At 37.6% G+C, this 27,529-nt stretch overlaps 1 protein-coding gene and 2 long non-coding RNA genes across 3 annotated transcripts; 1 reads left to right on the plus strand and 2 right to left on the minus strand.

The window, feature by feature from the left end:
- Positions 1-1,599: 1,599 nt before the first annotated feature.
- On the minus strand, positions 1,600-2,576 carry LOC132072689 (uncharacterized). The gene is made up of 2 exons (XR_009418369.1): positions 2,502-2,576; positions 1,600-2,376 (listed from the first exon to the last, which is right to left on the minus strand). It is a non-coding gene; the product is annotated as an uncharacterized LOC132072689 (long non-coding RNA).
- Positions 2,577-10,914: 8,338 nt separating this feature from the next.
- TMA16 (translation machinery associated 16 homolog) lies at positions 10,915-27,168 on the plus strand. Its single transcript, XM_059469934.1, has 7 exons — positions 10,915-10,954; positions 12,188-12,300; positions 19,301-19,338; positions 20,125-20,209; positions 20,671-20,819; positions 25,373-25,415; positions 26,804-27,168. The coding sequence occupies exons 1-7, from the start codon at positions 10,952-10,954 to the stop codon at positions 26,973-26,975; spliced, it is 603 nt and encodes a 200-aa protein (XP_059325917.1). The 5' UTR covers positions 10,915-10,951; the 3' UTR covers positions 26,976-27,168.
- On the minus strand, positions 11,386-13,948 carry LOC132072025 (uncharacterized). Its single transcript, XR_009418282.1, has 3 exons — positions 13,736-13,948; positions 13,488-13,638; positions 11,386-11,782 (listed from the first exon to the last, which is right to left on the minus strand). It is a non-coding gene; the product is annotated as an uncharacterized LOC132072025 (long non-coding RNA).
- Positions 27,169-27,529: the final 361 nt, after the last annotated feature.

Here is a 27,529-nt window from a genome sequence, read left to right on the forward strand (position 1 = left end):
AAAGTAGAAAACTTCTTTTCAAAACATCAGACTTTTCCAAATTAAACCAGTTCTTCTTGATAGAAATTGTCACATTTAGGAAGAGACTTTCTTTGTGGAGTCTGAAAATAAAAACATTGTGATCTATCAAAGATGATAAAACCAACATCTTCCCAAATATCCTTATTTTTGCACTGTAGATTTTTGAAAGAAGACAGAACATGAAAAACCAAAAAACTATTAGGCAATTATTGAACTTGCATAACATTGTGTGAAACATTATAGAAATTCTTTTCTAAGATGGTAAAGTTATGTTTTCTCTCTATTTAGAGTAAAACACCTGCAATACTTTTATGCTCATTATTATCAGCAGAAACTCCTGAAATTATGTTGATAAGTTGTTTCAGCAGGATTTTATTTAACAAATAAACAAAATATGACCAGCTTCCCCTGCCAAATAGGGTAAAACTTCGCTTTTGTCCATCTCCTTCTAACAGCTCTTCCTGCAGAGATGTCACCTCCCTGTTTTCTAAGAAACATGGTTCTCATGATGTAAGAAAATGCTTCTCCTGACCACCTGCTAGAGAAATGTACACGTAAATACCTTTTCAGTAATATAAATGCAAAATCTAATGATCACTATGACCATGGGAGCTAAATGCAGAGAAAAGCCTCTCTGAGCACTTGCTATTGGCTGTTGTGACTCTTCAAAAGCCAGGAGCCACACAAAGTCACAAAGCTCACAAGACAAGTGTACAACAAACAGTTATGTCCATGCACTTCACCGTGAGTCCTCTCTATTGACTATTTTTACTCAGCAGCTGCTAAGTTAGGAGTAGCTGAAGGTGACAGCAGAATCAAGTGAAAGCCTCACAAAGAGAACGAATCCCTTGATGAAGCCATGCTGGATGCCTCCAATCACCTCCCTGTCTTCCATGGGCATAAGCAGAGCTTCTAGAAGGATCTGTTCCATGACCTTCTCAGGCACAGAAAAGTAAAATGCATGCAATAGGATTTAACACTGAAGCCTCAAAAAGCAAAGAAATGCTCCTCTTGAAGTCACTCAAATTCTATTGTGTTGCAATGTTTTAAAAAATCTTTAGAAACAAGAATAGCAAGTTAATTTAGCTCCTAAATTTCACATGATGCCATGCAATAAAACTGTATCTTCCTGCTCTGGCATTGTTTCACTATAAACTAATTGAGACTGCAGAATGGCACATGTCATTTTGAAACTCTTCCAATTATCTCTGGGGGAAAAAAAATTGAAAAAAAAAAATCAGATTAACTGTTTTTTTCTTCTTGTTTTTTGTGATACCAAATGTACAGTCTGACTAATTTATCTGGTTTGCTTTTCTGCCTATACAAATGAAATAATTTCCAGAAGCTCATTAGGAGTAATAGCTCCTAATGCAATAGTAAAAGGAGGGAAGGGTCAGCCAAGGTAACTGGCCATACTAATCAGGGCAAAAAAAAAAAAAAAAAAAAGTGAAATTCAAATTAATCTATGTATGTCTATACTTGCCCACACAATTCATTATTTAACAACAATATTTAATAATTAGTGTGACTTGAGTAGATTGTGCACTTCATATACCTAAGTAGACACGGAACACTGAGTCAAACTATCAGATCTGGTTGTTTTATTGAAAAATCACCAAGAATTATACAATTAATATGTTTCAAAACAAACTTCTTTTTGGGAGACATTCAGACACACAAGGCAGATTTCACAATAAATGCTTCTATTTCTCAGGAGCTCTGAATTTTATTCTGAACTTGGTGTAAACTGATGCTGTGAATAATTAATTGAAGACTACTGCCTCTCTTCATTTGCCAGTAAAGCAAATAAAATTATGATGCCCAGGATGATGAAGTACTTCAGGATTTCTTTGGGACAAGAGTACAGCTAAGAGACTATACACCTCAGTCATTCAATGGAGGGCACTCCAAGATGGGTATGTTGCTCACAACCTTGGGATGAATTTCAAAGCTGACAAAGTTTCAAGCCAGACTTGTGCTAGAGCTTTAACTTACATAATTGTTATGCATAACAGCCCAGCTAAATTTATGAGAGTCAAGGTTATATTTCTTCCCTATATGTGAAAAATAGAAAGCAAATATAGCTTGAAGATATGTGGTCTTCTGTTTTCTTGACACCCCAGGAAAGAAGTAGACAATGTAGTTTCAAATAAGTGACTGTTGTAAACAAATAACAAATTTCAGCTACAAGTTTCTAGGCATGAATTTAATTGCAAGACTCAAACATCATTTTCAGAGAGGTACAAGATTATTTGCAAAACTGCTGGCAAATTTACTGTAGGGCCTTTCTGTGGATTGTTTGTGGTCCCTTTCCTATGGTTTATATCTCAACCTCATGAAGACACACGGCCACATCTAAAATAGATTACAGGTTATCTATCACCATGGGGGGCATTAAGATCTCTGAATGGGATAAACACATCTCTTTCAGTTCCCCATAGCCCTCTATTTGCTGCCATCTTATTGCAAAAGTTCCATACCTTTGTGGTGATTTATCATGGGCAGCTCTTCACAGCACTGACTCTTTCTTCCTCACAACACAACCAACAAACTCCAGCCCTCTTCTCCACCAGCTACCCCACTCTTTTGTAGCACTCGTCTTCTTATTGGGCACAGCTGTGGCCTGTTAAGGGCAGGGCTGTTCTTAATCTTTGGTGATTGGTACAGCTGCAACTCCTCAGGTGTGAGACTGCCTTCTGCACTATTCTCTAGAGAGATACATTCTATCTCTCCACAATCTATTTCCATATATGTTGTTACTGGACAGCATTCTGTCAGCCATACAAACCAACTCTCTGTGATCCAAACACTAGGAAACACCTACGCATGAATGGGTTTTAAATATCTTGGGGGCAGGATGTTTTGTATGGGGAGGAGTAAGAGTTTTGTCAAAGGTGGTTCCAGATTCAGCTCTACATAATCGCTTGTAACTTCCACTTGTATCACACCATGATACAATGCAGCAATTGTCAGTAACATTTTTGCACAGCTCCAAAAGACATCATTCAATTGCCAAAATTCACGTCACAGTGACCCAGAAGAAAAATGAATTTTGGTGCAACTGCACAAGCATAGCAAGGTTGGAACCAGAACTGGCTTCAGCATGCAACAATCCACCACCACACACCAGCTTTTCTGCCCGGAGATACTGTAATGGAGGATTGAATTCAAAGTTATGGACTGAACAAAGTCAATAAACTTTTATAGGGATGCTCCATAGACTAAGGGCATGATATCTGTATATATTTATATATATGTAGAGATAGAGAGATAGATAGAGAGATAGAGATAGATAGATAGATAGATAGATAGATAGATAGATAGATAGATAGATAGATAGATAGATAGATAGATAATCTCAAATGACCAGAAAGATGATGGTGGTTAACTGGGATGTATTGAGAAGTGTGGGATATAGGCATGATGTAAATGGTTTGGAATAAGGAGTAGATACTGTCCTGGATTTGTCAAGGATAGAATTCACTTTCTTCCTAGTTGCTAGTATAGTCTGTGTTTTATATTTCATATGAGAAGAATATTGAGGACACACTGGTGTTTTAGCTGCTGCTAAGTAGTGCTTACTTTAGGTCAAGGACTTTTCAGTTTCCTGTGCTCTACCAGTGACTATGACATGCAAAAATGGTTCTGTACTCTAGACATATATAAGTGCCTATCATACTATTTCAGTTTTGGTCACTGCAGTTAATGTTGTTTTAGTTGTTTCTTAACCCCAGTTTTCATTATTTTCCCCCCTCCTCTCATTCAAAAGCAAAAGCCAAGGTAGAGAAACTAGCATCTTGAAACCATAATTATATTTCCTCAGGAAATACTGTCACCAGTAGCTGCCTTTAGTTTGTTTAAAACTCAAGACATTTTGGATTACTAGAAAATGCAGAAATTATTTAGTTATTTCTGTACAGTTTTATGCAGAGGTACTTAATTTTTAAAATAATGGTGCTTTTCATTTTGCTTTAGCCCAAGCAGCAGAATTATGTTTCCCATGGATGCCATATTAGGTGACAAATAATAAAGACCTGAATCCTCAAGAGCTGTAACTTGAAATACTGGCTTGAATGAATGCTGTCCCTCAGGAAAAGTAATGTTAAATCTTATTTCAAACAGGGAAGTGCCAGCTTATAAAAGCTGAAAGTCTGGCTGGAGAGCTTTTTGGAATAGACTTTTTGTAGCAATGTTTTGCCTTTCTGCCACCAGTGACAAACCAAGAGCTTCTGGATTCCTGGCCTGGCCATACAGATTACAATTGGTATACTGAAGAATTCAATATCGATGTGAATGCATTCCAGAAACTTTTTGTTTTGGTTTGAGATTCATAATTTCACAGGGAAGGGAACTAATGATTAATAACAACATCAAAGATCAGAGCCACAGCCTATTAGGCATATCATTTAGTACAGCTGTCTTGTAATACTTTGAAAGTTTATACTCAAATATAATTTCTTCTTATCCTGTTTTAAATACCAGAATACACAACAATTTTAAGTCCACTGAGGGTTTTTTTCCAAAGTAATTCTTAATATCCAAAGAGTACAGTACCCACCTTGCAAGAGACGTCATTACATTTGCTGTGTCAGGTCATAGCCAGTGGGAAAATTGCCCTTGGTGGATGGGTGCAGTTATACCACTTCAGAGCTACTCAGGAACAGCTCTGAACACGGAAGCAGAGTTTTACAGGACTTCATCACCATGATTCTGTGCCATTAAATTACACAGAGGTCACTGAAGGTCTTTGCCTTGAGACAATTTCAGTTTCACACAACAGAATTTCATTACACAGCAGCCACTATAGCACACAGTGATGGCTTTTACACTAATAACATTCAGTAATGATTTATATCACACTAATTGTTAAGTCTGTGCTCCCAGTGTTTCTTACAATATAATCAATCATAATATGATATTTTTTATTTTCTAAATATTATTAATAAGAAGCTACTAATCCCCCATTTACATAATTGAGGCTCCTCTGCCAAAAGAAATGTTACTATTCAGTAGGGTATGATTTTTTTAAGGAACAAACACACTATTGAATATGGGTTGAGGTACTTCTCAGTCTAAGTGGTTTTAGAGATTTTTTACAGTTTGCAGGGGATGAAATGATCCAAACTCTAGCAATTACATACACCAAAAGCTGAAAACAATCCAAGCTCATCTTTATTTTCGTCTTTTTCCTAAAGGTTAATTCCTTTAAATAGGCACTAATGAAATCATGGGAAGAAAAATAGAAAACATTAAAGGGACTAAGGAGATAATCAGAATTATTAGGATTGTAAAAGGTTTACAACGAGAAGTTATATTTATTTAATGAGGAAAGCTAGGCAATCGGCCAAAAAAGTCAAACCAAATCTAAAATAATGTAGTTTCAGATACAGGTATATAGCAGTAAGCTTGAACATGTTTATCTAGACTATGCCCAGATCACTCTTGCAGACTTGGTTTGAAACTCAGAAGTATGCAGAATATCTACAGAAAAAAGACCAAAAACATTGTAGGAGAGGCAAAATGTGCTATGCTGCTGCAGAATTTATGGCGATTGCATGCTTTTAAACTGAATATATCAGAGAGTTGAATTCACGTACATTTAAAGTTTGCATAACACTGCGACATGTTTTGCCAACAGTAATGAGAGAGTCTATTCCGAGTTTGAAATAAACAGGAATTAAAAATTAGTATGAACAACATAAGCAGAAATTATTTGTAGCCTCGCCTGATTATTTGCAGGCACCTGACAACACAATATGCCTGCTAGAGGAGCTGAGGAAAACCTCCTGAGACCTGATGAAATCCCAGACAAGATTGAATTTCTGGAGTCAGCTCATCTAAAATATTACACAACATGTTCATGTAATAGCCTCAACTGCTGCAGCCACAGGGCCTGAAGATTGAAAAGGACAAGAAGGAAAGAGACCACTCAAATGAGACAGATAGATTAAAAAATTATATGCTGTCACTCAAATTTTAATGAAAGCACTGAGATTTCAATCTTTTCATGTTTTTCTGTTACACACAGTACCAGGATTTTTTTTCAGGCTAACTCAGTAACCATCTTTGTATTGTCAGACAATTTCATCCTTATTTTTCCATTCTTAGTGTATGCATAATGAAAATATCCTGATATATCAAGGACGGGTCTGATGAATTTACCAGAGATTACATTCAATTCACTATCGAAGAAAAAAGTTGCAATAAAGTCTCACAAGAATAAAATTGTGAATTTTGGTTACAACTTCACAAATGGGTATATTTGAATGGTTATAAGGAGGAATTCTTCAAATGGATGTCCAGAGAGGATAAACAAAAGTCTAGGCAGGGACAGAAAAGTTTATTCTCTAAGCTTCAGGCATGTTGCCCAGACAGAGCCACCCCACACTGAACTTTTGATCATTTTATCTGAGCATTAACCACTGGGCAAACCACGGGCTCAAGAAAACTGTGGGTTCCAGAGAATCTGTTGAAAATTTTTGTGTATTGACACACTTGCATGCACCCTGACTGGAATAATTTGGTCCAGAAAGGTGTCTGCAAAACCGAGCATTTAATGGATCTAGTACAAAAGATTTTCTTTTCTTTGCTGAAGCTGCCATGCTATACAGTGACAGCATGTTACACTGCTACTCTGTAGGCCCATTTCTGGTTCTTTTCTCCAGAAATTTTTAAAGGTAGATACTTCTACAGTTGATATCTTGAAGCTGGAAACTTGCAGAGTATGCTACACAGCTCCCGTGTTACCATGGACTTGCAAAAGGTGAAGCATTGTAAGAGAGCCCCTGCAAAATCTAAACAAATGAAGCAGCCAGAGCTGTCATTTTAAAAGGTTAAAAAGATGGATAAAAGAGGCTCTGTCAAAAAGACTAAGTGGTCTTCTGATGTTCTGATCAGCAGCAGGAATCCATTAGGAAGAGCTTAAGTGTAATTAGAATGGAGGGATTAAAAGAAATACAATAATAGAAGCATTTAGAAAAAAAAGAAAGTGCAGAAATAGGCGACCTGCGACATAAGCAGAGGAGTACATAGTAGGTGTTTTTAGTAGTTTCTTGTGCAATATAGATTAGAAATTATTGTAAACCATGTAGGAAAGAGTGAGTTATATAAATAGATACTTCTATCACACCTTTTCTTAGTTTGTCAGCAGAAAAATTAAGATATCAGTGCAAAAGGCATCAGTATCAATGGCATAAGTAAACCCAAATCTACTGAATATAAGAAATGTAAAGAAGATTTCAGACAAATGCTAGAATGTCTGGAGCACAGGTTTTAAAACTTGACTTTATTTAAAGCTTTCTTGAGTAATTTGAGTTTGTAGAAATATTACCTCAGCCACTCCTGTTCACAGTCTGTAAACTGTGGGCATCAACAATGGCATTGAATTGACAAGAATTTAATGTCAGAGCATAAGCCTGACTAAATTAAAAGCAAATGGCATTCTACTTATGAACTCAGGATACAGAAAATATTAAGGTCTGTCTTTAAACCAATGAATGCATTCCCAGATTTGCTGAAGCTCAGGCAGTCACCTAATTGTGACAACTATGAGCTCAATTACCAGCTTTATTCTTCCAAAGGCTGATTTAAAAATAACACAGGTCATGTACAATTTTCAGTACTTTATAATTCTTATCAAATTTATTTATATTTAAACAATACCGTTTCCTTCATGCCACCACTACTTGAGAAGATCTGACCTCTGAATATGTAGAAAGAGACTAGAATTCCTAGGAATATATAATTAATGAGGAAGTTTGCAATAAATATACATTAGGTGAACCAGGGAGCTATATCCTTTATTCATTAAGATAATAGCACATGCAAAAGTCACCTATTTAAGAGATATTAGCTTAAAAAATACACTAAACAACTGCAAGCATAACTGCAATTTTCTATTTCTACTCTACTGCTAGGTCTTATTGCTAACATGTAGTATACTCAAGAAACTCTACATATGTCTCTCCACTAAAGCCCTACTGCAAATGCATTCAGACTTTGGCAGATTGTGAGACTGACTGCCCACTGTCCCCTCACTGATACAGTTTTCCTTGCTCATTACTTGTTTTTTCTTGTTTCTAAATGCAGCTGTTAATTGCTTTAACCTTTAGCTGATTCCCTTGAACTCAGGAAATTTGTATTTTATTACAACCAAGCTAAACACAATTTTAAATTCCATTCTTATTAATGCAGTTATAACAGTGTAAATGAGATTTTTAAGAATATTCAGAAATCAGTCTAAGTCCTATGCCAATTGGTCCAATTCACGCCATGAAAATGTCAGAATTTCTGAAAAACTGACACATGCTATTGTCATTATAATGGAGCCTCCTTCTTAGAATTGTGTCTGCTGTATCCTAAGTACCATACTCTAGTCACTGCTTTATATTGTTTAACATAACATTTAGTAGTAACTAGAATTTAATAGCAAATCAGTTCAAGGGTGAAAGAATTAAACTGTATTTGATAAACCCACTTTATTTTGCTACTTTATTGTTTATTACTGAACACTGTAAGAAAGATTGTCACAGCCAGATATCCCTTTATTTTAATTAATGCATTTGTAATAGCATGAGTAAACTTAACGCAAAAAATGCAAATTAAGATCCAGCTATCAACATGCCAAATTTGGATTCTTGTGTCTGTATCTACTGCCTCCCCCACAGGATAAATACATGAGTTAGGAGAACTTACACAGTAATTACTCCACAGAGCTGTCAAGACATTTTGCAAAAGATCCTTTGTAGATGGATTCAGTGAAGTACAAAAAAGCAAGGAGAAGAGTTTCCAGATTATTTAAAGAACAAGACCAGACTAGAAAGCAATGCACATTTATATGGAACACTTTTTGGTTTGTAGCTAGGTGATCAGATTAAATGCATCATCACCCTGAGGTCTCTTTACAGTCAGTGGCAGAAGACCAGCTGAAAGGCACTGCGGAGCTGCCCATTAAATTTAAGTGTCTACAGAGCCTGTGTTTCTTCCTTACAGCTCCTGTGGGAACTCAGCACATCACTCCTGATGTCCAGAGTTGCCGAGGTAACCCTTGGGGGCTCAGAAATCCTGGAATGTTGCCAGAAGTGCTTGGTGGTTGGATTTTGACCCTGCACGGGATGTGCCACCTGTATGAGGACGAGAGGATCACTTGGGGATAAATGGTGAAGGAATTGATTATTCACAGGGTGAAAACACAGGTTTTGGGATCTTGGTACAGGGGGGTTATGGAGACAAGATGGAGGAATTAGGGCGTGCCTTGTTCTTCTCTTCTTCTTCTTGTTATCCATCTTTGATGGTGATGCTGGCACTTTGGGATTGGTTCACACTAAATCTGCACTTGTTAATAAGGGTAAAAGGTATTGGAAGGTAAGGGTAAATATCTTATACGTAGTTTTTAGTATAAAAATAGACGACTGCCCAGTGGGAGGTCAGTGTGCCCACGGCTGTCTTGCTGGGCAGACCTCTGTCAGGCTGGGAGACAACTTTGTAGATAAGAATTAATAAACAATACTGAAGACCGAAAAATCTGAAGAGTGCTTTCGTCCTTTGGATCGCAGGCTGCCTCAAGGCCATCCTACGCCTAACCAGGCAGAGACAACAGGCCGAGATCAGAGAAGTTCCCATTAAAAACTTACTGTGGGTGTCTTTCAGCTCTAACTTCTGCCCCAACCATGTCCTGCAGCTCAGAAGTGAAGCCAGTTGTACATCTGCTTCCCGCCCAGCATTTCTCTGTAAAATGAAAACTAGATGGAGACCACAGCAGTTTCTCTGTGGGATTTTGATGGGAAGGCCATACCTATTGACATTCCCTGGCATGCATGCTCCAAAGCCTCCAAGCTGTTCATCCAAATGAAGAAAGAATCTACAAGTTACTTTTTTAATCTTCCATTTGTATTCATGATCCCATAGTCAAATTGTTTTCACAGCCATTTTACCTTATTGCCTGACTTCCTTTGGCACCCCTCAGTTAAATGTGAGCTGCTGGTCCCCAGCAGATTTGAACAGTATTAAAACAAAGGTATTCCCAAGTTTGCTGCTATGGTTCCTGTGCTGTTTGACAGCATAACTCTAAACCTATTTACTTGAATGGACTATTTAAAATTCCATGCTCAGTTTCCTGTCTGTGACTGCTACATCCTAAATTATTAGATTAAAATCCAAAATTGCTAATCTCACTGCCATCTGTAGCACTCCTGTAAATCTGTGAAACAGTTTTAATGCAAGTGCACAAATAGCCAACGTTCCAATGCAAGCTGAATGAAGACTTTGCTTTAGATAATCCCACTTTCCTTATATATATTTTAGTAAAATATTTGTTGGCTTGCTGTTTAGGATGATCTTTAAAATTAATATGTTTCTTTATATGGTATAAGATTTATCAGCATCTGAAGAGCAAGAAGTACGAAGACCTAAAGATGGTGTCTCCTTTGAGCCTGGGATGCTGGAGCTGAACAGTCACAAGAGCTTTTCCACAGGCCCTGGTGCAGGTGCTGATCTGCTTGGAGGTGCCACAGGAGCATTGCTGACAGAGATGAGGGGTTTTTCTGTTTTGGTGATGTCTGTGAGTTACACTGTCTGGTAACTTTAAGTTTTGATTTTGGACATTCCAGAGGTTGTTTCTTTCCCTTACCAAGGGAAAGCCTGGTTTCCTCACATGGGACGTTCACTTTGTTCCGTCTTCTTCAGCTCAGCAAGGCTCCTTCTTTGCATTGGCAAAGTTGTGGAATTCCAGTTCTGGAATTTCTCCATCATAATGATCACCAGGTTCTTGGACTGCTTCTACTTTTCCTTTTATCTCAACCTCACGGATAGCACCAGCAGCCCCATTGATTTCAGCCACCGAGCAGCCGCGGAACGCCCGCCGCGCCGGCCGCGCGCCCGCCCGGAGCGCTGAGGCCGCTGCACCGCGGCGCCGGAAGAAGGCTCGCTCGCCATGGTGCGTGTGCCGGGCAGGGGTTGGCGATGGGGATGGGGTCGGGAACGGGGACAGTGATAGGAATAGGGGTAGGGGTGCGGCTCCCGCAGCCTGCGCTTATGGGGACGCGGGGTTCCTGGCCCCTTCACTGCCTCCGGGAGCGGCCCCACCGCGTCTCTGGGGAAGCGAGCCCGCTGGTGTGCTGGCCCTGTGGGCCGGTACCGGCGGTGAGCCCCCTCTGCACATAAAAACCGCTGCATTGCCTCCGGGGGTGGGGTTCGCGTCCTTGTGGGCCGGCACCGGCGGTGAGCCCCCTCTGCACATAAAAACCGCTGCATTGCCGCCAGGGAAGTTCGCGTCTTTCTGGGCCCCTGGCAGGCCGGGGCCAGGCGCGGTCCGCCTGTGGAGCAGGTGGGAGGTGCCGCGGCCTGAGAATTCCCGAGGTGTTCAAAGTGTGTCTTTAGCCATGTTTTTGACACCATCTCTTTCTTTTTTTTTTCGCAGCCCTAAGCACTGATGTTATCATAGAGAATTGGATGTACTGCTATTGGAGACTACTAGTCTCCGTTTACTGATGGCCATTTATTGTGATGCAAGAAAAAGCCCCCTTGCTTTAAGGTGTTTCTTTTGGGTGCAGTTAACTAGCACGTTATTTATAAAGCCATTGGGTTCTGTTCAAACATTTTCTTACCAGAAAGTAGCATAACTTAGAGCATGGTAATACTCTGGAAAGTATTAGAGTATGGTAATACTAAGGAAATTTGTGAGCTGTATTCCCTCTGTGCAGTATGAAGGGGTACAGAAGGGAAGCCTCCGGCTGCTTCCTGGTGTGAAGCATTCCAATGATCTCTGGGGAGGAACAAGAAAATAGCTTTTATTACATTGTACAAATTACACGAGGCTCTTGTCAGAAACTCAGATAAGAGCTTGAATGGGGACATTTTTCTGCAAGAGTACAGAGAGCTAATATTGGTTTCCTAGCTGCAGAGTTCTACAAAGTAGGTATTGTGACAGTAGTCACTAGGTAAGATTTCTTACAGCATTTCCTGTGCTCCAGTGGTTTTGTTACAGCATGTACTGGCTTCAAGTAATTTTGTTATTAAAGTAGGTGAAATTGATAACATGTTACTGAAAGTTAAGGGCCTTCTTAGATATCAGTGCATGACCTTTTCAGTCTTTACCATGGTGTATACTTCTTCCCTTTGATGTTTTACTCAGCTTTGTTAGTGGATAGTATCTTTGATGTCTTTTCAGCCAAAGTTAAGAAAACCTCAAGGAGGGAAGCAAGAGAAAAAAGTTATCCATCCCTACAGCAGAAAAGCTGCACAGCTTGCAAGGGAAGTACACAAGCAGGAAAAGAAAGAAAAGTAAGTTTACTGCAAAACCTCTGTACAGATCAAAGAATAACATCACCAATTATACTTTTAATTGTGGTAGTGGACACGGACTGTTAGGCTGATATAACCACAAGAAAACAGAAAGGCCTGTATAACTTGACACTGCTGCTGGGCCTTGTGAAGTGACAGGTTTACATGCATTGAATCAGGTTATACAAAGTGTGTAGTTGTGCTGCTTTACTTTGGGTGTTGTCCTTACAAGTTAGATTTCTTGCCTTTGATAATCTGAATAGCATGATGCTGGTGATTTCAGATGAAGTTGAGTCCCCTAGTTTGGCTTTACTTCAAGTTCAGTGAGGATCCTGCTTAGGGTCTTGCTGCTTCTAAAATGCTGAGTTAATAGAAAAGAGAACCCAGAAACCTTCCTGCAGAAGACAGACTTCTGAATAAAACTGTATAGTTAACTCCTCTTTGGTGGTTTTGTGCTGTTTCATGGCAAGTTTGTTTTTCTGCTTTCAAGCTTTACCTCCCCCTCCCACAGAGAGAAAAGACAGCTGGTGAAGGCTGGCCTTTAAATTACATTGCCTCAGCTTGCTTGTTGTTAAGCATAAATATGTTTATTTAGGAAGTCACTAAAGCTAGCTTAAAGCATTTTCAGTCTAAGTATAGTATAGCAGTACATAAACTAGATAATGCTGTATAAATTTTAGTGTCTGGATGGATTATGTGAGCTGAGCCCAAACACTCATTTGTCTGAAGCTGTTAAATGGGAAACTCCTGGCCCAGAGACTATGCAGTTTTATTGTTGGGATTGATGCACAACCTTATCCACAGCAGTTGCACTGTTGCTTTCCCTAGAAGGGGGACCTTTGCTGCCACAGTGGGGTCATGTAGCCTCCAGCAGGGCTGCTGCAAGCATTCACAAGCAGCAGATGTTGATTGGGCAGATTCTTAAAGTGAGAGAGGTTTTCCCTGCTGTTTTGTATTTTTTTCTGTGCTCTCTGACTATTGAGAGTAATTTTTTATTGCAGATTATTTTCCTACTGCTAAATTGACCACTTTGTCCCTTAGCTCTCTCACCTTGTGTCATAAAAATCGCTCACAGTTCTTAGTCACAAAAGATGACTTCATCTTACTTGATTCTTAGTGCTTGCATTTGTGACTTCACCATACAGAAAAACATGCACAAGAAAAGTTAGTGAGGGAGCAATACTTACTGGTTATTCATTGTGGCATGGCACACTCAAAGCTTTTAGTGACAGTCTGGTGTGGTTACCCTGATATGGACAACAATGCTGATGTTTCTTCTTGGAGTGCTACTTTTTCTTCCTCCTTCCTGTTGCAATAGCAAAATGTTCAAAGGCCCTGCTGAAATTGAGATAGACAATACCCACTGCTTTCCCCTCATCCATCCAGGCAGTTGTTTCATCACAGAAGGCTATCAGGTTAGTCAAACATGACTTACCTTTAGTAAATCCATGCTGACTACTCCTGATCACCTCCCTGTCGTGCATGTGGATAGAGATGGCCTCCAGATTGAGTTGCTCTGTTGCCTTTGCAGTGGTTTGGGTGGGGCTGACTGGCCAGTAGTTCCCTGGGTTCTCCTTCTTGCCATCTTGGAAGACATTTGGGTGACATTTGTTTTCTTCCAGTCCTCAGGCTCCTCTCCTCATCTCCACAACCTTTCAAAGATAATTGGGAGTGGTTTAGCCGTGGTGTCTGCCGGCTTCCTTGGCACTCACGGATGCATCCCTCAGGGCCCATGGCTTTGTGGATGTCAAGCTTGCCTGGATGTTCTCTAGCCCAGTCCTCCTTGGCCAAGGGAAAGTCTTCCCCTCTGACATTCCTTAGCCCTGGTCAGAGATTCCTGAGGGCTGCTCTTGGCAGTGAAGGCCCGTGCAAAGAAGGCGTTTGGTATTTCTGCCTCATCTCTCCTCTGTTGCCAGGTGCCTCTCAATTCAGTAAGAGCCCTACATTAGCCTTAGTTTTCCTTCGGTCACTGATGTGTTTGAAGAAGCCCTATCCTTGCTATTTCAATCTAGACTGATTGTAAAAAATGTAACTTTTCACTTTGCATAGGGAAACCATTCCACCAAGAATAGTGTGTCAGTTTTCACCATCCACAGCATATTGTGATAGCAAAATGATCTTATATTTTGTGTCTTTCTATCTTATTTATAAGATTTCTACATCTTACACTTCTGGGGTCTGAACAGTTAACTAACATTCTGTACTTTGTAGATAGATCACTTTTGTTGTGGTGTTCTACAAATCAGTTGCACTAAAAACATCCTCCAATTCTCTATGTTCTATTTTCTGTGTTGTCTTGGCTTAAAGAGCAATTTAATTTGAAAGACATGAAAATTATTTTTTTCCCCCTTAGTGTTTTTAAAAGACTTATTAAGGCTTCCAATTTCTTTTGAATCTCTATTTTTCTATCAGCTTGGTAAGTTCTCAGGATATTTTTCTAAATATTGGGAATTAAACACGTGTTGAACTTTTTTGTTGTAATTTCTTAGCTTTCAGTTTCTGCAATATAATGGTGAGGCTTGGATTCATTTTGCATAGCTCTGAAAAAGACAAGATAAATTTCTGATGTTGTGAATGGCAGAAAGCTTTCCACTCCTACACTCTTGGGAAAAAGAAATAGCTCACACCAGTTTTCTTCTTCTGCATTGCTTCTGCAGGTCTATTAAATGTCTTTAAACAATTTTCCAAATTGCTTCTATTGAATGACAGCCCTGTTCTCTGGTGGAAGGTTAGTACATCATTTGGTGGTAAATAGAAGCTGCCTTGTAATCTCTACAGAATTTTCTTCCTTAGTCCCGTCTACAAATCTGGCATTTTTTTGACCATGCTTGTTATTGTGTAGAAGTTGTCTGAAGTATGAATAGGACACAAAACTAGAAATGGAATTCTCAATGGGATCTCACTAGGTCTGAGTAAAGAGGATAATTGCTCTGTACAGGCTGGTGCACTTCTGCAGAATGGAAAAACTGGATTAGAGTACTCAGTGAATGTAGGAAATCCATAGAGGTCATCTGTACTATTTTATTAAGCTGTAGATTTCCTTGCCAGAGGATGCTTTAATTGTGGCTGGCTAAATTTGTGCAGTAAGATCTTTTTGAACATACATACATTTTATCTGTTAATTACTATTTAACACAAAGGTGTAGGGTGTAGGAATGTAGGAAACCTTTGAATGGTATGTTACTGGAGGGTGAGAATATCTTTTATAGAAGCCAATGTTTTTGGGTTTGTGTTTTGGGTTTGTTTCTTTTGTTTTGCTTGTTTTGCTCAGGTTTTGTTGGTTTTTTTTTCCCTTTGGTGCTTGTCTGGAGACAGAATTTAGGACTGGAGACAGTTTAGGCTTCTATTTCCTTATTAACTTTCCTATAGGATGGAGGGAAGGAAGTAACTACTGTGACTGTTCCTGTTTATGTTATACAGAAAGGAAAATTGCATTAAATTGTGGGATGCATATTGCAGTATCTTTTGCCCAAATGAGATAGTAAAAAAGGGTAGACATTATCCACAAGGAATTTGAATATTTAAAAGGCAGCACTGGGAAAAATGAGGGAGAAATTCTGCATTAAGTTGCAGAAGTCTTTTGTGGGCTCAATTGTCCACTCTTCACTGCAAGCATTTGAAACAAGATATGACAGCAGTTATAAGTTTACTGTCCAGAAGCTGTGACTGCACTACAAAAGACCAATCTTAACCATGATAAGAGGAGACAAACCAATTGCTTTTAGAAAATTGGCTACAATCTTATATCATCTTGTTCACTTCAATTACACTTTTTTCTTGCCTGCGTCCGTCTCGTCTCAATTCTCTTCAAGGTCTAATGAGCAGCAACAACTTCCAGTGTACTACTACCAGTTTATTCTCTTAATCTACATGTGAATTCTTATTCCTTTAGGCAGCTTGTTTGCTCTGTTAAATAATTACATGGATGTTTTTATGAGACAGCAATAGCTGCTTCACTGGCAGTAGTAGAACACTGACTTTTCTACACTTTAGGAAACCTGACCATAGTGAGAAGTTAATGAAACTTCTGTAGTAGTGATGTACTAACACCAGTCATGTTTTCCTGCAACTGCAGAAATACCTATCTGGTTTTGGTAGCTACAGCTAATGTAGCTGTGCTTTTTTTTTCCCTGTTGTTTTCCCTCCTGAGTCAAAATAGACCCTTTCTATTGTGCATGCACAATAAATTTCTTAGTAGTCAGTGCATTTTCATTACAGATAAGCCAGTCTGACATGCTCTGAAATATGACATTTAAGGAGTTTTTACAGTACTGGGGTGTGAAGCAACCCTTTGGGAGTAAGCAATCTTAAAATGTTTCCTGGTAGAACTCTGGGTGTGTTTTTCTGAGGTTTTCCCCTGTCTAACCTCTTATCTCTCTTGACCCACCATGCTTCTACTTGCATTGCTTATGGCAGTGATGCTTTGTGACATACTGTTGCAGATTCTTCATGAGGACCTGACAGACTCTTAGGCTTTTAAAATTATTTATTTTGAAAAGCCTGTCTTTTTTTTTCAGAGCCATAGATGGCATTTGTATTTGCGGATATTATCAGGCAAAAATACTGAGTTCGTAATCTGATTTGGAAAATACTTATTCATTGTTAGTATTTAGAGAAGAACAGTTGAATACAATATTTGAGATAAAGAGCTGCTAAAGGAACATGTAGAATTTACTTTTAAAGTACTTAGTAAACATCAAGAAAACTACTAATCATTCTTACTAATAATCATTGCCTAAGTAGAGGATTTCTGGAAGGCGGGTGAAGATGAAAATCATCAAGAAACAACAGCCTGCCACAAGACTGTGTCCCTGGCCTTACCTCTCCTTCCTAAGCAAAAGTCATTAGTCATTGTGTGGAGGGAGAGGAGAGGAAATTTCTTTGACTCACCTGATTTGATTAGCCTCCCTGCTAATGCTATTGTCTTCTAGCAGTCACTGAGGTGAGGTTTTTATAAAAAGTACAATAAGGCAACATCCAAGCTGATCATTCATTATTTCTCATACTGAAATTACTTGCGTGCACCAGGAGACTGAAGGTTTTTCATCCAGAAGAAAATGCTGGTTCTGTACTTCGCTGCTTTGATAAATAAATGATTTAGTGGCACTTAGCAGGTGCAGATGGCAGTTTGAAGTGTTTTAGAATGTAGATGTGTAAAATGATCCTGTTTAGGCAGCTTTCCTAGATGCCATCATCATCATTTTCTCCATTTTCTCTGGCAAAGCTCAGCAGACAGGCTCATCTGGCAGCATTGCCTTGCAGGGCTCCCAGCAGGGATTGTTGGTGTGGAGTTCCACTAAGGGAAGTGTGTGTCCTTTTCTTGGATGCTGTTACCATCCAAAGCTCCCTGCTGTAAGTCCTCTGAGGATAAAAGCCTGGCCAGCTTTTATTAATAGCTTCTTCTACATATGCTGGGGGTATCCATAGAAGTAAAAACTTCTTTAATGCATTAGCATGCTGTCTCCCTATCATAAAAGTTTCATACCTTCTTGGTGTTCTCATGGGCTGTTCCTCAGAGCACTGACTCTTTCCTCTTCACAAAGCAACCAACTGACTCCAGCTCCCTTCTCAACCAGCCACCCCACTCTTTTACAGCACTCTTCTTCTCACTGGTTACAGCTGTGGCCTGTTAAAGTCAGGCCTGATCCTAATCTTTGATAATTGGCCCAGCTGCAACTCCTTAGGGGTAAAACTTTCTACACTATCTTTATTTTCTTATATTCTATCCCACTACATTAGTGGAATTCTTAGCAGTTCAAGCATGCTGTGCATTTGCTTGTACATGGCTTTTAGGGAATCTTCAGAGGATGAAATACTTCTTGAAAAATCAAATAGTTATTTAATAATGTAGGTTTGTGGACAAGTGACACAAGTATGTTTGTCTCTGGAAAAGTAAGGGTTTATCTTTTGATCCCAGTTTTTGTGGTAGATGATAGACTTCTGTTAGCTCTTACTTCAGTTAGCTCTAAAATGCTCATTTAATTTTACAGAATAAAAGAAATTTAATAAAAGAGCACAATAGCTTTGAACTATGATGAATTTTAGCATTATTCATTCTTTGTCAATTATAGCCTTTATGATTTACTTAATCCATTACCAATTTTTCTATTTAATAATAATAATAAGAAAAAGTCAATTTTATCAGATGTCCTTGAATATACACTGAATATTCATGGCTAGGATATATTTTCCAGTGAAAAATTTCATACTTACCCCAATAATGTCTTGTTTTCCTTTCTGGATACAATAGAACATTACAGCATCCTTTGATGCAGATTGAATCTGACACCTTCAGGACAAAAGAGTATGAGGCTTGAGATTTCCTGCTAGAGAACTTCTCTTTTATGGGAAGTCCTAATTAGGATGGAAATTAATCCCAAATAGCACTGTATACCCACATCTCATAGAGCACAGAAGGCTTTTGAGTATCCTGCCAGAGATTCAAGTGGACTTAAAAGTACTGTGAGACAGAGTTGGGGAGTTCTTTAATAAAGTTGTTAATTTTGGTTTCTTAACATGTTAACTTACTGTTCACTAAGCACAAACTTTAATTATTACAAGCTTTAAGGTAACAGAATGATATATTTCACACTGCATGCTGGATTTGCGAGAATGCAGTGCAGTGAAATCTCCCAACTCATTAAACATACCACAAGAATATCAGAAATACTTCAGGAAATTGTGACAGTGCAGCTCTTTGGTGTAATTCCTTTTGTTGTGCTCTGAGAAAAATGATGCATCTTTTTTTCTTCCAAGAAACTTTTAAGCTTAACAGGTAAATTGGAACAAATTTCAGCTAGTAGTTTTACCAGAAAGTAGATCTTTTGGATGAAACAGAAAAAGTTTTACATTATTTGGAATTTGTCTAATATTTCTATTTGAATTTATACCTTGACTTTCATTGTGACTGAAAAAAACCTCAACTTTTTGAGAATAAAATTAAAGTCATTGTTTATATGGTGCACATTCCTGGCTAACACATCTGTTTTTTCTCTGCTAGGTTGAAGACTGACAAAGCTTTGCGTTTAAGTATTATTGGTAAGCAGAAACTTCTATTACTGAGTACAGTTTTCAGTTTCTTAGTACAGATTCTAAGTTTTACCAGCTTTTTAGATGTACACTTAGAGCTTCTTTTTCTATAATCTGATTCTGCAATCTTCAAATAGACTTGGTTGAAAAACTGAAATACCTGACATGTCCACTTAATATGTACAGGATTGAATTTGGGGCTGAGCATAGCTAATCTTTAGTCAGTGTACACAACAGCAGGGCAGTATAGACCAAATGAGTGTTTTGTCCATCTGTACACATATTTATTGTATTTGGTCTCCAAGCTGTTTATAATTGCTTGTAAAAGAAGATGATATATGTAGCTTAAAAGACACATTGTGTTAGCAAGTAAATTCAAAACTTTGAGACACATCCTGGAATATTTTTCTCTTTCATATGATTGATCCTGCAGCTTTTCAGTTTAATCTGTTTAAAAACAGATATGACAACCAGAACTCTTAGCCACTGTGTTGGTTTTTTCCCCCTTTCTAAGTTTCTTTCCTAAGTAATTGATATAGTGATATTTTAGGTAATTTCCAGTAAAACAAAGCCTAACTTTTTTTTTCATGTAAGGAAGGTATAAAATAATTCTGAAATTATGTGGAAATTTCTATTACAGCTGCCTTCATACTTGGTACCCACAGTATAAGAGTCTGTGATACCATTCAAAATCTTGAAAAATGGGGAGGGGGCCTTTAAAAACTTTGAGAAACTTTAATGTGTGTTGATGCTATAGTGGTGATATAACCATTAATATTCAGTTTATTCTTGTAGGAGAAAAACTTCAATGGTTTCAAAGTCACCTTGATCCCAGTAAAATCGAGTACACAAAGAAGGAAGCTGGTGAACTAATTGAAAAGTAAGACTGGTGTTTAAAACAAGATTAGAAAGCTTGACTTGTCTTTAAAAATAATGTGATGATGACTCAGAGGAGGACTTTTATATATTGTTAATTAAAATATCAAGTAGTTATTTTGTTGCCAGTGACAAATATTGAGAGATGTATATAGTCATACTAGAATTATTGAAATAAGTAGTTTTGTAGTTTCTTTTTTTAAAATTATTGAAGTATATGCCTAGTTTTTTAGTGTGTAGAGGACTTTAAATTATTTGGACAGTAGTAATCGCATGCATTTGCTTGTTGGGTGATTCTGTGACAGCTGAACACACAAATTTCATACTACTTAGTCCTTGAGTCTCCAATAAGTAAAATAAATCAGAAAATAAATACAATTAGTAAAATAATTTATCAGACTAATTCTGTTTTGCAATTTTTTTTGTATGACTGCACCTAGCTTTTATGCATTTTATTTCTTTCAGTTATATGTGTCGATTCAATGCTGAATTGGAGCAGATTGAATTACAAAACAGTATTAAAGGCAGACAAGGAAGACAGCATGGTTCACGGGAAACTGTCATCAAGCAGACAATAGAACGTGAAAGACAACTCTATGAGGGCTATGGAATGGGTATGTAAAAGTATCAGAAAGAATTCAGTCCTCACACCGGCTCACAAGGCCAGAATCTAAGCAAACTTTATAGGCATTGTCCTTATTTTTCTCTTTAAAGAAATTACCTAAGTGCTAGGTGCTTGTGCCTTGCAGAGTTATTTGGGAGGATGGCCACAGTGAAGAAAAGGAGAAAAAAAGATGGTGGAGATCTGACTCATACATTCTGCTTTTGCCTTTCTTTGTGCATCTCTGCTAGTACTGTCTTTTCAGTGCAGGCATATATAACCTATTTTTTAAACTTTTAATGCACCTGCCTTGAATTCTGTACAGCAGCTGGTTGGACCTTCATTAGATGGCTGGAACTAGGCTGAAGGGAAGCAGCAGTAGTTTGGTGAAATAAGAAAGAAAAAGAGATCATGAAAGTCCAAAAAGCAAAGAGTTGTTTGGGGATAGTCAAGGTAAGCAGTGAAGTGTTTGTATTTTGCCAATAATGTACAGGTTGAAGCTGAGTGGTAAACTTGGCTTTAATGCTAAATTATTATCCAGACATAATTGATCCTTCTAATAGTAAAATATGTTGTGGAAAACATGAGAAATCTACCTTATTCTGTAGTTAGGATTCAAAGCACGGCAAGGTTTGGGTTGTGTGTCATATTCCCTGGTCAGCTGTCCCAGCTGTGCTCCCTCCCAGCTCCTTGTGCACCCTCAGCCTCCTCACTGGTGGGCTGGGGTGAGGAGCAGAAAGAGTCTTATCTGTGCAAGCCCAGCTCAGGAATAATGAAAACATCCTGTTTTCATCAACACCATTTCCAGCTAATCTAAAATGCCCTGTGCTAACTACTGTGAAAAAAAATAACTCTACCCCAGCCAAAATCAGCACACCCTGGTATGTATTCTACAAATAATGAAAATTAATGACTTTAAAATTTTGCCAGTGCAGCTGGCAGAGGAATTTAAGAATATCTGTATGACTTCATGCATCATCTTTGATGTCTAAGAAGGACAGGGAAAAAGTAATAGGAAAATAGATTTTGTGGTTGTCATCAAAGAGCTTAATTGTAGAATGTGTTATTTTTGTTTTTTGCTTTTAAATTTTAGTTCTTTTTGTCCTTACTGCTTTGTGGAAAGCTGACAGAAAAAAGCAGTAAGGCTAGAGAAAAAGATGTCAAATACACAAGCACAACATAAAAATCATGAAGAAGCTAGAAATATTGTAGGCAAAATTTGAGGTTATTAGAGAATTAGTAAGCAAAGCATTCACAGAGCACAGTGCAACTTCACATATTAAATACACTTTCAATTCATTCATTATTTGTTATCACAGCTGCTGCAGGTTTTGCTCTCTGTCTAGGACAGTGTTCATTCAGAGAAAATAGTTGCTGCTAAGTACTATAGCAACTAAATACTGTAATTAGAGATTGGGCATAAATGGAAATCAGCTGGAAACAGTGCTTTTATTCCTCTAGCTCATTATTAATCCTAGAGGCTTTAGTGAGTGGAGCTTTATAACTGACTTAGATTTGTTGGGTTTTTTCCCCCGCCCCGTTCTTGAACTCTGTGATTTCTTGTATGCATGTGCATTTGCTATGAAGAGACTGCATAGTATATTTTCTTTTCATTTAGGGAAGTCTGCTAAACTTTGATGCAGTCTATTTATATCATAGAATCAATTAAGTTGGAAAAGACTTCCAAGATCGTTAAATCCAACCTTTGACCAAACACTACCATGTCAACCAGACCATAGCACTAAATGTCACATCCAGTCATTTCTTGAACACTTCCCGGGCTGCTGATTCCTCCATCACTTCCTTGGGCAGCTCATTCCAATGCCTGACCACCCTTTAAGTGAAAAAACATCTGTCCTGACATCCAACATGAATCTTTCCTGGGTGTAGCTTGAAAGGTTCATCCAACATGAACCTTTCCTCTTGTCCTGTCAACGATATGTGTAAACGAAAAACTAGCCCTTTACAAATGTAAGAATTTGTTTAAAAAAGTGGTAGACATCCCAAAATATAGTAAATTTTAGTATTTTTTAAACAAACAGTAGCTATACAGGGAACATTATCAGTGATGTTGTTGAGGTTTAGTAGCTCCTTGTTACTTACTTCTTAAAAACATCTACAGTAGTTTTACTGCAGTTTTCTTCCTCTTGTTTTCATTTTTGTGTATTTGGATTTTTGTTTAATCTGGTATTACATGTTTATAGCAAAGCTATTGAAAGGCAATGCTAGATACTTATTTATTTATTTGTAACCCAGAGTTAGTATGCTTCCAGTGGAAAAGCATCATAATTATTTCGTTCTAACACCATCCATTTTTGATAATTTGCTTCTAATTACCTTACATGTTCTCTCAGATGCATAATACTAATCTTGGGGGAAAGTGGCTTTTAAAACTAAATACACTAGTTTTATTAATTAGTTCTGCAGGCTTCAGATTACAGGGAAATCAATTTAATTCAGATGAAGGCTGTATCATTTCCATTTATCTGCTAATGTAACTTCTGTACTATTTGTTAGCTGCTGTTTTCTGTAGTGATCATTATTGTATAACTGAATTAACTTTTTGCCTAAAGAGCATCTACAGTTTCCTTCTTTTTAACAGGCTGTTTGTTCATCCTCAAAAAAAGAAAAGTAAAACTATCTGAAAGGGTCAGAAACATTAAAAAATGTTTGCTTACCATCTTTCACTATTGTTTTGCTAAATGCATAAATTGTTGAATACTTTGTCTTAGAAATGCCAGACAATCATATACTCCCTAAAATACTGTCTTCATTTCTTTCCCACTAACTCTCATTCTATATTTCTTTCTTACATTTTTTCTGTCTTTAGTTCAGAAAAACATGCTCCTATGACTTAACATTCCAAAGCAAATTAAGGAGTTCACAAGCAGCAGCAAAAACCATGACATTGGTGCATGCTAAGGAGATGCAGCTGAGTTAGACAAGTGTTACTAATCCAGCATAATTTAGAAAATCAGTTACTGTGCAGTATATAATTATTTATACACACAGCTCTATTCTTAATCTTGCAGCTCAGTAGTTTTTATTGTGTAACATACTGTAAACACACATGTAACCATGGCTTAAAAATTTTGCCACTGCCAAAGCACTAAAGATGAATTCAGTGCCAAATCTTGGTTTGTCACAGAATTTCCTCTCAGAGTGCCTGCTTTCTCATGATGTTGGTGAGCCCTGAATGATAGGCTAGATAAAACTGTTAGAATATTCTCTTTGGAAAAGGTCTGCATAACTTAAACCACTTTTTTAAAAAAAAAAAAGGAAAACAAATGAAAGGACTTAAGTTGAAAGTCTTATCATGTAGTCTTGGTTTATCTGACAAGAACACTGAAATGTATGTTGAATCGGTGTTTTTAGCAAAGGAAAAAATACAAATCTCAGCATGGTGCCACTTCTACCAGACTCACTGTTTACATCAATACATGCCCTACTAGGGGCAAATGGAGTAGCACTGATTGCTCCTTGTAAAATACCTGGGAGAAGGGAAGAACTTCTTGCCCTTGTAGGAGCTGGGATGTTCCAGCGTTTGGCACTGTGCTACCATGAGTGCAGTTCAAAAAAGCACTAGGTAAATGTTTCTTTGTCTTGGCTTGCTCAGCTGTGAGCAGTATCACCTCATCTGTTTACTGAGGAGCAGTCTGCAGAGATCAGTATAATTGTTTTTAAAACATTTCACATATATTATTGTTCTTCAGCTGGTAACTTCATAACCAAGTGTGAAAGGAAGGAAAAGTTTTCTGAATAGTAAGGATTGTCTGGCCACAAAGATAAACGGCACAGGTATAATCATCCTATGTTTTGTAGTATTAAAACCATCCATAGTGCTGCATTGATAGAATGATTTTATTTATTACTCTAAAACTTGAGGAAATTGATTGATGAACAAAAGTAAAACTGTTTGCTCAAGGACAATATAAAATGTGCTTATATGTCACAATTTTAAGAGCTAAAATAAAGTGGATTTAATGTTAGAAAAGTAGAAAACATCTGTCTTGTTGAGAAGCCCTGCTGGCAGTGAAATCTGTACAATTCATAGACAGTAATGAGGTGTTTTATACTGTGGGAAGATGTCAAGGCTCCTAAGGTATAAATCTCCATAAATTAGTGGTGATGTTAAACACAGGCTGCTTGTAACACTGCAGGACTGACCAAGAAAAGAATGACACAGAAGGGGAGGCAAAACAGCTTTGGCATCCTATGTAAAAATCTGTCTAAATTTATAAATTACACTTTATTAGGAAGATTTTGGCTATTCCGGAAGGAAAAAAGCAAAATGGTCAGTTCCACGTGTCTCAATACAAAATATTTCCCTTCCTTTTTACTAGAAAAAGTAATACAGATATGTATTATTGTTTTAATTATTTGTATTATTATTTTGATTGGGTTTTTTATTTGTATACATGTATGGCAGGTTTCTTTTAGAACAGTTTGGTTGCAGTGGAGTAGCCATTTTAGTTAGAGGCCATTTAGCTCACATTTCTTCCTTTGCAATGAGACTCACTTGAATAATGTAACACATCTAACAGAATTTAATTTCTTTCCTATTAGAAATCCCAGACATTATGAACAGAAAGCATCTTAAATTTTTCAGGTAGGTTTTTTATTATCACTAATAATCCGTTTATGCAAAATACTGTTTCTGAAGTTCACCTGTTGTACGTCTTTTTTCATAAAAAAAGGAACTTACACAAAACTGTCAAGGAATTTTTCATTTGAAAGAGCAGAGTAAGTATGGCACTGCTATTTTGGCATTTCTTAGTTGTTACAAGCTGAACATCTGTGCCAGTTATTAATTAGAATATTGGAAGATTTAGACTTGACAGTTAGAATGCCATTTCTCTAAATTAAGTAACTTTTTTTCTCAATGTTATTAGATAATATTTGACCTAAAATTCTGACTTCAGCTGTTCACAGTAGTGTTGGTATGTGTGTATATACTAGTTGAAAATCTTAAATGAATTTACAATTTGCATCTAGTTAAAAGATCTGGGAGCTGTGAAACTTGCTGCTGGCTCATCTGGGCCAGCATGTTGGTATGTCCTGGTAGTAGATTGAGTGAGCATTTTTGCTGACAGCTCTATCAAGTGAAATACCTTAAAGGAATCAAAAAAAAAAAACAACTTAGGAATGCTTATGTTACAAGGACTACTATATCACTGACTTGCAGGGATGTTATGTAGTCAGAAGTCATATTTAGAGGATGTTGGAATAAAGCCAGAAATTTCAAAGAGAGACTGCTGTATTTATAAATATGCAATTGGCTTCTTAAACGGGGACATCAGGTAGAAGTATTGTTGTATTGCCTTGGTAAAGGAAAAACATATCTTATAATTGGCATATACTGTCTTTGCCCTTGAGAAAAATTATCCTTGAAGTGCACTTACTATAATCAAGAAAGCATTCTATTAAGTGAGTACTGGGTTTGACTTATATCTAAAACAACCCTTTCTCCTTCATGCAGCCTTTTGCAATAATACACCCACCATGTGATTTAATGTTTACTAACCTTTTGTGTTCTCTTGAAGTCAGACATACAACAAGTTAACATTTACCATAAATCACCAGGGATTTATGTACATGTGAGGTCACATATGCAAATCAAGCCTCCAGATGAAGAATCTCTTCTGACCTGTTTTTCTGTTGCTTACCAGACTGCAAATTGAATGAGACAAACCTAAAAGCAGGTGGCCAAAAGTGACCGAGGGTAGAATTAATCTGTGGGAATAAAGTGAATTGTATATTTTTGTTTCAGAGTATCACATCTGAAAGTACTTATTTCTTCACAGAGAAATTACAGCTTCTGTAGTGTACAAAATCAGGTGAAATCTTTGTTGCTCATTCATATCACAGTGGGACAGAGGATAACTTAGAAAAGCAGCCTCACTTGAGTTAGCATCTTCTGAGGAAATGTGAATTAACTCTGCCATTCCTTCCTTTCTGTTGGTAACTGGTTTTCATTACTTATTTTTTCTCTTTAAGAGAATGGGATGGTGATCTGAGGAAACTGCCAAACATCAAAATGAAAAAGCTCTCTGCTAGGGATGCTGCCTGCAGTCTCCCTGAGGTGACAGATGCAGAAGCAAAAGAAGACTTGAATGAAGAAGAAGAGGTGGGCCCTGATGAGCACCAGCTGATCCAAGAGCAGAAATAGTGAAGGGAATTGTAAGAAATCTATTTTAATTTTCACTGGAAACAAAAATAAATTTTAACTATATTTCTAAAGGCTTTTTAGTTGCTTTTTTATTATCTGTTTTCCTGCAGTGAAGAGTAAACAATGTTACTGGGCAAAGCTTTATATTACTGGATAAAATTTTTTGACTATAAATAAATACTTATAACCTTAATCATGCAAGTTTATGTCTTGAAATTCCCCAACTAGCCAAGTACCTCTTCTGTCTAGGTTCAGACTGGAATACTTGGTGGTCAGAAATTGTTACCTTTTTGTGGTAATTGCAGTAATCTGTTAAACATGAGGAACCTCTTCTCTTTGTACCTTTTCTTTGAGAATCTCTGTCAGGATCATAGAGATCTGGAAATGCTTCAGTAAGATATTGAGTATTTTATGTTTTGTCAAGAGAATTTTAAAGAGTTACTGTCCTCAGCAATCTGTATTGCAGAATTCAGATAAAAAGCCAAAGTCCCTGCAGTCTGTATTTAAATATATCTTAATCCATATTTTTTTCTCTAACCCTTTTGTTGAGAGTT

The sequence above is a fragment of the Ammospiza nelsoni genome, chromosome 4 (genome assembly GCF_027579445.1).
Source record: "Ammospiza nelsoni isolate bAmmNel1 chromosome 4, bAmmNel1.pri, whole genome shotgun sequence".
In the NCBI taxonomy this organism is placed as follows: Eukaryota; Metazoa; Chordata; class Aves; order Passeriformes; family Passerellidae; genus Ammospiza; species Ammospiza nelsoni.